This window comes from Oreochromis niloticus, linkage group LG7, assembly GCF_001858045.2.
Source record: "Oreochromis niloticus isolate F11D_XX linkage group LG7, O_niloticus_UMD_NMBU, whole genome shotgun sequence".
Classification (NCBI taxonomy): domain Eukaryota; kingdom Metazoa; phylum Chordata; class Actinopteri; order Cichliformes; family Cichlidae; genus Oreochromis; species Oreochromis niloticus.
The window spans coordinates 50,260,735-50,275,065 of NC_031972.2; the positions used below are offsets into that span (position 1 = coordinate 50,260,735).

Below are 14,331 nucleotides of genomic sequence, written 5' to 3' on the forward strand. Positions count from 1 at the left end.
CACTAGAGGTTACCTCCAGAACCCCCCTGTCCATACACTGATGGGAGAGCTGCTGTGGTGGTGGGAGGTCCTCCAAATTAATATGTAGTTTTAATGTTGTGGCTGTGCCTCGATGGGAATAGGAGAGTCTCAAACAGATTTAGTAATTAATGCTTTTTTATTATATTTTCAGACTGTGAGAATATAGTGAGCACTCACTCTGATGACTTCAGTCAGGCGATTAGATTACTGAAAAAGGGAGAGTCCCCTGGGCTTCCATCCCCTCTAATGCACATCCTGTCCAAGATAATTGCATCATCACCGGGTGGTCTCAAATATGGCTCACAGCTTGTTAGCAATAGTCACCCAAACTGGAAACATATGGTGAGCCGTAAACACAAGGCTGGAAATGTCTTGTTTGGTCCCGTGTTTGATCCATACAGTATTTGCTATAGAGAGGATGCATCTTTGTCACTAAACAATGAGGTAGAGCGGTTGGAAATGCTTTTTTTTTTTTTTTTTTTTTTTTTTTTTTTTACAATAATACAAAACAGACTGGAATTATTCATGAACTAGGACCATGCAAAAATATTCAGTGAGGTCTAAATTTGCAGTATTTCACATTCTGCATGCAGGAGTTGCTGTTCCTTCACTCGCCTTTCTTGACTGACACCAACAAGCAGTTTAGAGCAGCAGGATAAAAGCAGGATTTATAGGATTTGTCAACAGGAAGGATATAGGTCAGCAAGATGTAAGCTGACAGCAGCAGCAAACAAAACCAAAAAAATAAAAAAAGGTAGGAAAACAACAGTTGAATAGAGATTGGGGTTACTCTTATGGACAGAAATGGACTGATGGAAAAGTGGCAACACAGGGGGGACAACTGCTGCATAAAGAGGTAATGGGCTTTTCTGCATTCTGTTTTTTATTTAATAATTAATGCTAACACCGTCTCGGCTCCTTCTAAGAGTATTAGTAAGCCAAGTCAGCATACATAATGGTAGTATTACAGTCAGGTTTCCGTCTCTATAATGTTAAAGCCTCTCCTAAAACCTTATGGCAAGGCAGACTGATGCTTGGATAAAGAGGATGATTAATCAGAAGCAGATGTGCTGTTTAGTCAGAAAACTCACGTTTGAGATGATTTATGATCCCAGAAAAATATAGTTAGAGTTCCCCACAGACATGTCACATATAGATGTTAGGGAGCCCATACAGGTGGATGTTGAGGTGATGGAAGGTCTGACACAGCTGGTGTCATTGTAGGGCAACAGTGGCAAAGAGATAGAACGTTTGGAGCTTAAATGCACCCAAAACTGGGGTGGGGATGAAGGGAGGGGACAGAGATATGATGTGTATGACACAGTGCAGCTTGAGACGACTGGTTGAACTAGCTCACAGGCCTCCCTCCAGATTTAGCTCATTGTTATAACTGTTCTAATGCAGGGATTTCCCATCTATGGGATAATAAATAAAGTGTATTCTATCTCATCTTAGTCTTCATGGAAATATGTTCCAATTGCACTTTGAAATACGTGTGAGAAATGCTACAAATGCACATGTTTTTCATTTCCCGTCAGCTCTGGGTCATCGGAGTGTTGCTTGTTTGTTTGAAACTGCTGTTGCACTTCTGAACACACTGCTGAATGAGGGAAACAAGCAGAGACAGCTTGAGGCTTCTCGGCATGCAGGCCCTCTCTGTTCCTTCTTAAGTCACACACCTGAATAAATACAGCGTCTCTCAATATAAACACGAACAGAATAAACTGTCCAGCTCACAGAGGCAGAGCAGGGTACCACGGGGTAAAATAAAGCCGCCCCAAAGCAGATGTAACAACACATGCAGAAACAAATATAATTTAGTGGAGTTGGAAGGGATGTTCTTGTTGATCCACTATTGTTGACTTTGTGAGTGTGTACGTGTGAATAAGGAGGCCCAGAGTCTATTGTTTCTAGCAGATCCCTATTTGATGGTGATGGGCTTCCTCATGGTGCATAGGTCGAGGCCCTGCGGGCTGCGTGGGAGACTGCAGAAACAGCGAGCTGACTCACTGTGAGACTGTGAGTCAGCTCGCTCTTAATGACTTCATGTTCATTTCATTCCATCAGAAGGATTATTTTGATGTGATCATTTATATCAGGCTCATTTTTCATCAGATATCAGCAGTGAAGCTTTGTTCACTCACATGTTTTATTAAAGCAGAGGATTTAAAACGGTGACCTCCGCTAATCAGCAAAAAAGTTTCCAAAAGCACCCAGAGAGGACAAACCTCAACGCAACCTTCTAATTCTCTCTAGAGCTGCTTCAAATCTTCACAGGACTCCCTCAGTCCAGAAAGCATGCGTGTCGGGTTCGGCAGTGATTCCAAATTGGCCACAGGTGTGGATGTGAGCATGAATGGTTGTTTGTCTCCCTGTGTCAGCCCCGTGACAGTCCTGGTACCAATCTGGCCTCAGCACCCTCTGGCTACACACTTGAGTCCTTTTGCAAACCAAACAGCCTCAAGCAGGAGTGGGTTATGAATCTTGCTATTGTTAGCTGATTACTTAGCACGCTACCTTCTCGTCCAAACACGATCACTTGTGGCATCAAAAAACATGTTAGCAGCCAAAATGCTAATTTTGAGGCCTTGAAATTGATGGATGACATTATGTGACTACATCTATTTGTTTTTATACAATCTATGAACTCCATAGCAGAGACTCAATAGAGTTACACCATAGTGGAGTAGGAGAGGGATTGGATTTGAGCCTGTGGAGACCTGTCTACTGTGAACTGGGATAGGCTCCAGCCCCTCTCACCACGCTAGTTAGATGAAAGATTAATGAAGGACTGTTGCTGCAGTTCTGTGAGAAAAAGTGCTATCTTTGGAGGACTGCATCAGACTGGCATTTTGGCCATATGCCCTTAAGTGTTTTTTCATTAAATATTCAAGAGAGGTAGTTTTGTAAAATGAGCTAAATTTGGCAGCAACATACAGGAAAACATATTGGGGTGTTAAAAAAAAAACAAAAAACTAAAAGTGCCAAACAGAAATGTTTTTGGTGAAAAACTGGAAATAAATGTAACATTTCAAATGAAAAAATGATTGTTTTATATCTCATGGTTCAGTAAAACAAGTTGGATCTTCATAAACACATGGGTAAGCCTTTCAGTCTTGACTGTGCACCACCACAACACAATAAAGTGTTTGTTTCAAGCTGTGTTGGTTTGATTTTTGCAGATCACATGCCGAGTCAGATCAGTCAGATCTCACTGCAGCTGCAGTTGAAACTGATTAGCATCCAAAGTGTGAACTGTAAGGGGTTTGGGAATTAACTGTAAAGTCAAAAGGCTTTTCTCTGGCTTGCTATTCATCCCAGTTTGACAATCTTACAAGCAAAAAGAAAAAATCCACTGAAGCCGATCAAATAATTGTTAAATAATTGTCAGTAGCCCCAATAGACTATTAATATAACTACAAAACATGCCACTGTCAGCTTTCTTACATCAGCTGCAGCATAATGATCAGTCACAGAAGGGTTTATGCCATATGAACTGCGCATACTCATCACCGAAGCAACAAGGTCACAAACCCATTTGTGATGAAGGAGCATTAAATTATTAATCCACTGGAAATCCACCTGCTGAAGGTCACATTTATATTCAAAAGTCTAACCTGGGGAGATTTTTCTCATACTGTCTGATAATATTGTTAAATAGAACAATGTTAACAAAGTGCTGCCTCTGCTCTCTGCTATGAAAGCAATAACAGCTAATGCTCAGTCCTGATTCTCCTCTTCCACTGACTAATCATACGCAGATGACCTGTTTGTTTTTCTGTATCAGTTGCAGATAAATCCAGAAGAAAGCAAAAGGCTTTTGTTAAGGCTCTTGATTTGCTTGTCATGTTGCCCTTCCCTCCTGTGCACTCTCTCTGTCGTCTCCCTGTGCTCATCACTCTTGTTTCCTGTGTTGAGTCGTCCGCTTTAATGATGAGTTTTCATGTGGAAACTGCAGATTTCGCCGCCCACACAAGTGTTGACACGGAATTAAGTGCCCCTAGTTCCACACAGCTACACAGCTTCCACACAGTGTATGAAATCACTGCTTGCTTTACTAGAGTGTGATTTACTGAACTTCTTGTAAAAGTTCACTGATTTGTCTGGACTGTGTTCACTTTTCATAGGTTTTCTGAGCATTGTGTTGCAGCTTGCACATTTAAAATATAAAGAGAACCAGTTTGCTAATGATGATCACAACAGCATTGAGACCATCAACAGCAGCGCAGCAGTGACTGACATCAGAGCTGTGTGGTGTGACTGTCGTCAGTGCTACCAGCACCTGGATTAATAAAAGTTTGTATAAACACACATGAACGAGAATAATCAGGATAATAATCACAAACATGAACCAGTAATATGTTAAAGTGGCCAAGCAGATGCAACATAACACATTTTTACAAGGGAGGACCAGATGTGGGATTAATCTATTCATGTTTACTTTGAAGCAGCGTACACTTCACTGTCAGTTTTCACGTTCTTTAATAGGAGAGGACCGCAATAGCAAACGACCAAAAAATGCTTTCAAAAGTAAAATGAGTTCTGGTGTGGGAGTACACCCACTCTCCTAATACTATTACTGCTAACTCTATCATGAGAATAATAGCATGATGGCATAAAAAGATGTTTATTAGTAGATGAATCAAAGTGAGTCTGCTCATTAAGGTCCTGGTGCTTCAGAGACGCAGGTTTTGCTTTGTCCCTTTGCACAGCTGCCAAATCCTTCATCCATTGAGCTCTGTGAAGTAATTTCAGGCTGCTGCTTCTCTGTGCAGGAGGCTTTACTCAGGTCCACTCATCCATCATGGCTGTTATTCACGCTTCATATCTGAGTCTCACCTTCTTACACCCAGCTCATTTTGCCAACATGCCTGCTGCACATCTATCTTCCCCTCGTATGCTCTGCAAAATACCAAATTATATTCTTATAAATGTTACACAAAGTGGTTCAGCTGCATGTCTAAAAATGTCTCTCTCTGATAGGTATTATGCCACCAGATAAGAAAAAAACTTGCTCACGATGACAAAAATGGCTACCATGTATCAATTTAGCATGTGTGTTGCTAACAAAAAACAAAACAAAAATGAAGCTGATGGGAACGCTGTTTGGATTATTTGGGCCATTAAACGAGCTATAGGAGCAAAGAAAAACAGACTATGAACCCTAATTTTTCTAAAGTTGTGACAGAGGAAAACTTGTTACTTGATGGAAACTCTGGTGATCACTTAATCAGAAGGTTTGGGGTTCGATCCCCTGGCTCCTCCAGTGTTGTTGTTGTGCCAAACAGTGATTTCAAATGTCTCTGTATATTTTCTATGTGTAATACTTTTGCTCACAATGGTACATAGACTGGAGTCAACAGGAATTATGAAGGGCTTATATATAAAATAAACAAATGACCTGTTTTGTAAGTATCTTTATGACTGCATTATTGTGCCTACAGCATAATCAGCCCAGTCCTTTTTGGCTACAAAAAATACCTTTACAGAGCTGTGATGTTATATTTTTTGCAATTTCTGCTGGCCTCTTGGCCACATCTCTCTGGAAAAAGACATTTTAAATGTCAATTGCACTTTGAGTCACTGATTGCAGCTTCTACATCGTAACATGAATGTTCTTTCTAGTTCAAAATGGCTTGATATCATTCATGAAAGATGTGTTTGACAGATTATAGACCAACAAGTGATTTACAACAGTTCAAATATGGGCAATCATTTTTGGCAGATGGTCACGTTTCGACACAACAGTTGTCGCCGACGCATTCATTAGCGTGTTAGCTTCTGCGTAATACATAAGCACTTAAACTGCATAGAGCGTGTGTCAGTGGTTGAACACAGCTTGTAATGTAAAAGCATTTTGAGTGGTAAACGAAAAGCCAGACCAGTAAATACCAGTCCATTTAGCTGGTGAGAAAACTCACTCGGAACATCCTCTACACTGACGCAGAGGAAAACGTTAGTGGGCTTTCAACCTGTGAGGATCGTGTCTGCACAAAATGTCATGGCACACTGACTAAAAGATTGTGAGATCTCTTTCTGGAGAACGACCATGAATCATGTTTGAATCATCCCCCTAGGAGAGCTAAAACTTAACTACCAGATGAAATATGGGGAAAATTCATACATATTCTGACTTGCTTGTGAAAACATATTTTTCCATTACAAATCTCATTAAGTACACATTATGGAAGAGTAAACACCTCCCTACATAATGCTGAGAGCATTTTCCTGCACTGAGCTATCTCAGTGCTCTGATTTGTTGCTGCTGGTCATTATTTACTCACTGTCCTGTTTACACATCTGTGCTGGTGGATTTATGACGGCAGTCTCAGGGGATCTATTGATTGCCTTTCTAACTTGTAGTGTAAATCTGTGTTGTATCAATAACATCAGTCACATGGCGCTGCTCGTGGAGACCAAGAACTGATGTCTGCAGTCAAGGGTGGAAAGATGGTTAAATCATACAGTATATGGCTGCTCAGCCTAAAATGTGAATAACCTTTCTGTTTTAGTGGCAGAGCTACCGACGTGCTTCTGAGTGGAGAATAAATATTGTGTTGAACCAGAGCATCTGTCTTTTTGTGGGGAGCAGACATGTGAAAAGGTTGCTTGTCTCCCTGGAGCCTTTTTATCAATTTGTTTGACTTTCTTACATTATTCATTCATTTTTTCCTTCTTTTCTTCAGCAGAATCAGGATGTTCTCAGTTTGTTTTATTTGATGAGATATATGACAACAATAATAGTACAAATGATAATCATGGCACCCATCACAGCAATATTTGGACACAGGGGGTCTCTTTGGTCTTTTATTTAATCCTCAGTTTGAAAACAGCCATAAGAACCTCACAGTAATCTGAACTGGTTTATATGGTCAGTGTTTTCTATCAGACTTCGACATGCTTTAAAACTGAACAGTGAAACTTTTTGTGGGTAAAATATAAAATAACAAGTCGAGCAGAAAATAACTATGTACATGACATTTTCCAGAGCATGAGAGAGCCACTTTGTTAGGTACACCTTCATAGTTCTGGGGTGAAGCTTGTCAGCTGTCTATGATGCAAATCTCCTCTTCCAACACAGGCTCTCTATTGGATTGAGATCTGCTGAGCATTTAAGCAGTGTACAGTGTACTCTTTGTTATGTATATAAAACACAGTTTGAAATGATGTGAGCTTTGTGAGCATCATGCTGTCAGTGTACACTGTGGTAATAAAGGAATGGACATGGTGAGCAACAATACTCAAGTAGGCTGTGAGGTTTAAATGATGGTCAATTGGTACTAAGGGGCTCAAAGTGTGGCAAGAAAATATCTCCCACACAGTAACACTGCCGCCCTGAACCATCGATGGATTCACGCTTTCATGTTGTTTCACCAAATTCTGCCATCTCAATGTCGCAGCAAGACTCACGAGACCAGGCTACATTGTTTAAAGCTGCAACTTCAGTTTCCTGTTTTTAGCTGGGAGGAGTGGCACTGCTCTTCTGCTGATGTAGCTAATCTGCTAGATGGTTCAACAGGTTTCAAGGTTTATTTGTCATATAAAGGTAAAATGGCACATTACTACTGGCAATGAAATTCTTGGGCTCAGAGCACTCTCAATATCTCACATAGAAAGGTAAGTAAGTAAGTAACAAGCTGCTTAAGTAACACTTAAAATAAAGATAAAAATAAGATAAACTATATAAATAAAGAAAATATATATTTATAAGAGAGAGTAGAATAAATAAATAGAGATTACTAAAAATACTGTAGAGGCTCTAATGTAGAAGTGTACACTGACTGTGCAGTGTTTCAGCAGTTCAGTAGCCTGATGGCTTGTGGGTAGAAACTGTCCCTGAATCTGCTGGTGTGGATGCTCCTGTACCGGCAGGAGCGTGAAGAGTGTAACATTGGTGCATGCCTGTTGTGCCTACAGACATGCTCTTCTGCATATCTTGGTTGCTTGAGTTACAGTTACCTTTCTCCCAGCTCAAAGCAGTCTGACTACAATAATTGCAGCTCACTGAATAGTTTCTCTTTTTCAGAGAAAAAGTAAACCCTGGAGACACTTGTGTGGAAAAATCACAGTGGACCAGCAGTTTCAGAAATACTGAGACCAGCGCGTCTGGAACCAACAACCATGCAACATTCAGAGTCACTTACATCACCTTTCTACCCCATTCTGATACTCAGTTTGAACCATACGGTTGTGTTGACCATGTCTACATTGCTGACATGTGATTGGCTCTTAGATGTATGTGTTAATGAACATTTTCACAGGTTTACCCAGTCAAGTGGCTGGTAAGTGTATTATTACTACTCAAATGTATTCAGAGTACTGCAGGATAGTAGGTGTCTGTTACTGCTACATTGTTTCAGTCACTGGTTTTTCCCTCGTCTATAATTTGATTCTGTTTTTTGGGTGCTTTGCTTCCATTTCATTAGTTTTTTGTCCATTAGTGGCATATTTTTTTTTCCTTCTATAGATCTGAGGCTTTAAAGTTTTTCCATTACCACATGGTCTAGCTCCCCTCATATGGAGCAACAGTGCCAGATGATAAAAATATCTGAATCCACTATTCTCCCCGAAAGGCGGAGAATAGTGACATGAAAGTCAGTTTCACTGACATGAAAGTCAAACCACGGCTTTCTAAGTCAAAGAGGTGAAAGGATATATGTCAGTGTGGGCGCCAGAAGAGAGGAAATACTCAAAGTATAGAATATCAGTCATCGGGGCTCAAAGTAAACCAAACCGTACCATGTTTCTTCTGGAGTGTTTAGATTTCACTGTAAAAAATGAAGCCTAATGTTAACTAAGACGACATAAATGGAAAAGCAGTTAGAAGAGACGCAGCATTTAACAGTAACATAGTTGTGGGGGAAAAAAATACCCCTGCCATACTCAAATAGTGGGTTTGTTACAGAAATGCAATCTTTTTTAACAATATGTTACATGAACACTCTGTGGCCAGAGGCTTGGTGGTTTATGATAATAGTGAGGAAAAAAGAAAGAAAGGGGGAAAAAAGCACCCTTTGGTGTGAGAAGAATATCAGCTATAGGCACACAGGCCTTTTCTCTGCTGTTTATAAGAGAGACAAGAATGAAGCGAGCAGAATTAGTTTAAAAGATACAATCCATGATTTATTACAGAAAAGAGTGATATCCAAATTAGTTTATGTTACATTGTTTTTATACATTTCAATATGTTTTTTGTTTTTTTTACATGTAAACAGGAACAAAGTAAACAATGTTATTGATACACGTCATGTCACGACTGCTATCGTCCTATTATACAAATAAATCTACGGGCTTACGTCACTGTGCTTCAAGTACATCATAGCACAATCCTATTAGGAGGCATAGAACAGAAAGCTTAATCCCCCTCCAGACTGCTATATTTTCAGAGATGTGCAAGGTCACGCTATTATTACTTATTATACAATACCCAGATTGTGCTATTGCCAACAGTAGAAAGCATGAGAGACACCTTTCCACCACTGTGCAGCATTAGTATCAGTGAGGTGAACTGATGAAGATCCATCCGGAAACGATTAGTAACTGGGCGAGCCAAACATCCAAGGTCATGTAATTATTCATTCATAGTACCCCTATGAAGTACCCCTATTCCCTTCGGTTAAATGCTTCAGCTGTTAGAGTGTAAGTGTGATTATAATTCCCGTCTGAATGTCCAAGCGGAAGAAGTCTGAGGTTTCACATGTTTCATCAGACTCTACGGAAAATTCCCGGACATATTTTTTTTTATTAAGCGGTCTGGAGATCATGCTGTTATTTTAGAAAATACTGCACCAGTATAAAATCCTGCCACATCTAGAAACACACCGGTCCTTCCAGAAACGATCAACACTAAAAAAAGGGAAGTGATATGTTTAAGACGCAACTTTACAGAAGTTAGCTCTGCTCAAAGCAGTAGTTAAGTCATGCACACTCCACAGCACAAATGTACCAGTACATTTATGACTGTTCAAAAATAAACATAGCATTCAAGGATAACAACATGCATAGATTTTAGGTGTTCACATAGCAGGGAGGATACTCTGAAAACACTGACTACTTTCCTAAGTATTGGAATAAGGTTTGAAAGCAAATATCTCTCTCTCTGGTGAATGAAATTATGAAACTTGGACTGAATGTGACCCGAAAGGAGTTTTTTGACCAGCAACCTAAAAAAAATGCCAACTAAATGAAGTATGTGAGTGTATTCCATGATCTTTGATCTGCTCTAACATACAGCAAAATAAAAAAAAACATGCTTATTATCGTGAGTGCGCATTAGAGTCATGCAAAAACACGGCAGTGCAAAAATATATATCTAAAAAAAAGCAGAATACCTTTGACTGCATCTTAGAAAATATGATAAAAAAGTTGATCATCTGCAGACATTCAGAGGACACCTGAGACAAGTGGACGTAACGTTTTCTATCTGAGGGTGAGAACGAGTGAACTTGCACGTGATAGCACAAAATAAAGTGTATAAAAACATTACGTACGTCATAAAATGTATATACAAAAAACAGGCAAAGTAAAATAAAGAAAGGAGGACAATTCTTGCAAAATGAAGAATGTTGTCAGTGTTGTGCGATGCATTCAGGGTAGAAATGTTCCCTTCAGATGTTAGATTGGTGCAGCTTTTACCTTTACAGTGCATAACATTTTTACATTTAACACCACATGATCAATATGATGCATTGAAGTATTTGAAGTCTCAGTTCACATCACACACCCTTTAACTCTCAAACTCAACAGAGCAAAGAAAGGAAATTATCCCGACTCAACCTCGCAGGTCCAACTATACCTGCCACGATGCCTATTTTCCTGAGTTCATTAGGCAAAAACATGCTTCTCGAATCCATGACATCAAATCTGATCACAATATAAAAAAAGGCAATGTCACCACTCTGCAACTGAATAAACTCTCGCGTCTGTTTGATCAAAGATCAGACAGCTGCTGAAACCATGTGTCTCACTGTGTGTTTAATAAAAGTCTGCAACAGAAGCTTGTAGCGTATTATGCGAGCGAAGAACAGTGGATAGAAGTTCGTTTCAAAACTGAACATCCAAGCCACAGGTATTTCTAAGTGATCCAAGTTTTCAACCACGCTTTGGGGCTTCCAGCAGCAAATGAAAACCAGACTGCGAGGGTCAGAGCGGAAGAGCAGATTTGTGGATCCTGCATGCGAGCGTACACGTTACGTTACGGCGTGCGCTGCTGACGTCAGCCGAGATCCGAGTAGGTACACTGTGGCGTGACTCATGTGCAAAGCAAATCCTAAAAGGAGAGTTCAGAGAGTCTGCTGCAGATCAGGACAACAGGATGAGGAGAGAGAATATTTCTTGCACTTCAAAGAAAAACAAAAAAGCACGTGCTGCACAACACAGGCACACGTGATGTTTGGTGACACAAACTGTGGTATGCGGCTATGTTGTTACACTGTAGGCACAGTCAAATTGCACAGAGTTCACATTTCCTCAACTTGAGACAGTCAAGCTCAGCGGTAGCACAGAGATTAACACACAGCTCACACTGAGTACAGACACATGTGAACCAGGCCTCGAGACAGGAAGTTTGTCTATCGAAAAGGTACAAAGCAGGATTACCATGCACTTCTTGTGATGTCTGAGGGAATTCTTTGTCAGATGTACTGAATGGATGCTAACATCCTTTACAAGGAGTGCTGTTCAGTTTTGTTTTGTTTGTTTTTTTCCCTTTGCAAATATTAATCAGCATGCTTCAACAGCAAATATACATTTATTTAGCAAGAACAGAGTCATTCTCATTTGGTAGCCACATCACCAGAATCACTTTGCAACAATAAAAATGCCACTGTAGTTCTGTCCCACAGAAGTGGCTCTGCTGATGTTCACGGGGGTTAGGGGTGGTGGCGGAGGAGGGGATACACGGCCATGCTGCGAGCTGCACCGGACTGCAGAGTCAAAGCAAAGTGGTAGCTGCCACACGGAGAGAGAGAGAGTGCAGGATGGGACAGTGAACAGTGCTGATCTGCAGCCCTTGATCTGCATAGTAAACATTACAGTTGCAAAGTTGTTTTTTTTTTTCCCAGCTAAGCCACGATGCAGCACAGACCCAAGGGCACCCTGTTGGGTGAAGCCAGGTAAGGGATGAGGGCGGAGGCAGAAAGGGTCAGAGCCAGAAACCGGGGGGGTGGAACAGATGGCAAGGGAGTGGCCAGTGCCAGATCTGGGGAGGATCTCATCAGGGTGTCTTTGGTGTACAGAATCAGCCATCAGTGAAGCTAGACTCTAAAAGCTTAAACACATAAATAAGCAGGCATGGGAGGTGGAGCTTGCAAGCTGAGGGTCGCGTAGCGGAGACGGGGTGGGGGGGGTTTAAGCTAAGGCCACTCGTGGTGATAACGCTTCCCATTCTTCTTCCTCTCCTTCTGCAGATGCTCGAGTTCTGCTTCGTACATCATCTCTTGCATCAGGTACTTTTCCCTCCTCATGCGATCGCAGAGATCCTTCGGCATGTCTGGAATGAGGTACGCTATGAAGGACTTGATCCCAAACACCAGGTGCTGAGGGAAGATTGAATTATTCATGAGTCAACATTAGGAGAAGTCGCGTGCTTTAGATGCCAATTTTGTTTTGGTATTAGTAGAGCATGCAAAAGTAAAAGTAAACCCAAAGAACTTCATATGCCCTTCAATCTTTTATATGTAGAAATGAATGTGCAAGGCAGTGTTGTCAAGGGAATATCTTGCATAGCAACCATGTAATTTGTGATGTTTTTTTTTTTTTTTTAGTCGGTCGGCTTTGAATGGTAGAATTTTCTCAGCCTTCTCCAGGACCTTGATTTAATTAACCCATGAAAATCACTTAAATTACTGCTGTGAGGTTTCGGTTTCAGTCTCAGCGCATAAAATAATTAAAGTAAAACATTTGCAAAGCTACAAAAATATTGAGGCTGACTCAAAGTGGCACAGTGTAAGAGGATTTAGCTTTAGCTGCTTGTCCTGCTTGTAAACATACAGAAGAGAAATGGCCAGTGGTTACAGACCTCAAAGACGATGATGAATGCCAGCCTGGCAGCCAAGACATGCCAGAACTGCAGAGTGAATTCGTATGGCACTGTGTTCCAGGGTGGCGCTCGGTAGTCTCTGTACCTGCAGTATCCCGAGTGGTTTCTGTTATTCAGCTCACCCATGTCAAACACAGACAGGCTGCTGTTCACGTAGCCTTGCAAACACCTACGGGCGAAAGCAGACGGCCATCATGTAAACCGCCAAACTGCATAGGCTACATACAGGGCACTTAAAGTGTACACGCTGTTTTTAAGGCTTACTCATTGCCATGGTGGTGCCTCTTGTTCACACATGGGCCATATTTGAAGGCGTAAACAAAGCGGGGGATATAGTCTGAGGTTATGGCAATGACGAAGGCGTTAGTGATGACTGCCAGCACACCAATACCTTCGAGAATCCCGTGCCAGATCCCTGACAGACAAAACAAAGAAGAAAGAAAAACAGCTGGTATGTTGGTTTAAACCTGGGTGCCTTTATCTGCAATGGCTGACATGAGCAGCATACCGTATTTTGCTTTACAAAACACAGACTACATCAAATACTGTAGGCACTGATAAATTGATATGCTGATTAAACATTCATGCAGTGAATATGAGAATGCAGCTGATAGATTTATAATAATAAAGGACGAGGCTATCTTATTCAGTTGTTCTTGCTCCCTTTTTTAACCAATAAACTTAAGTTTAAATTGCAGTAAATTTATAGGTCGCACAGGTTTTTGTTTAAAGCTTCTGCCGGGGTGAACAATCCTGCTCCTTCTCCACAGGCGGAGAGAGAAACCTACCAAACGCGCAGAGTAAGTGTCATCTAACTGGCTCGTTTCTGATCAGAGAAACTGAAGGTGTGACAAGAATCCATATTAGCGATAAGGTCGCAACTAACAGAAATGAACCTTTTATGGTCACAGTTATTAGCAGTTCCTGACATGTGTAGCTCAAGCTCTATAACTGACAATTTTCAAGATGCCATTTTTCCTTCACTGTACTCGATTTACTTCTGCCTTAGTTAATAATGTCCCTGAATGCGATTCAACAGCTTCCGGTAATGGTGCATGCATCCTTTCTTTTTTTTTATTATGAGTTCTATTATTGAATTACACAAAACGTTTTGTTTTGTGGCAGTTGAATGAAGACAGAGACAGTAGATAAAAAGGATCTCTCCTCCTTATCTGCATTACATCTGTGTGTGGATGATCAGGAAATGTCAGCTTAAACCTTCAAAGAAGCTTAGCTCTTTGATGCTGTGTGACTGACACATAATGTGTTCA

At 40.8% G+C, this 14,331-nt stretch overlaps 1 protein-coding gene across 5 annotated transcripts in view; it reads right to left on the reverse strand.

Annotated features, from left to right (window-relative positions):
• Positions 1–9,118: 9,118 nt before the first annotated feature.
• ano3 (anoctamin 3) overlaps positions 9,119–14,331 on the reverse strand; it is a 49,175-nt gene continuing 43,962 nt past the window's right edge. For all 5 annotated transcript variants that reach the window (XM_025908473.1, XM_025908474.1, XM_005450836.4 and 2 more), the window contains 3 exons: positions 13,325–13,475; positions 13,040–13,229; positions 9,119–12,557 (listed from right to left, as the gene is read on the reverse strand). In XM_025908473.1, the coding sequence (XP_025764258.1) occupies positions 12,375–12,557; positions 13,040–13,229; positions 13,325–13,475 (524 nt within the window). In that variant the 3' untranslated portion in view covers positions 9,119–12,374. The remainder of the gene's footprint in view (positions 12,558–13,039; positions 13,230–13,324; positions 13,476–14,331) is intronic.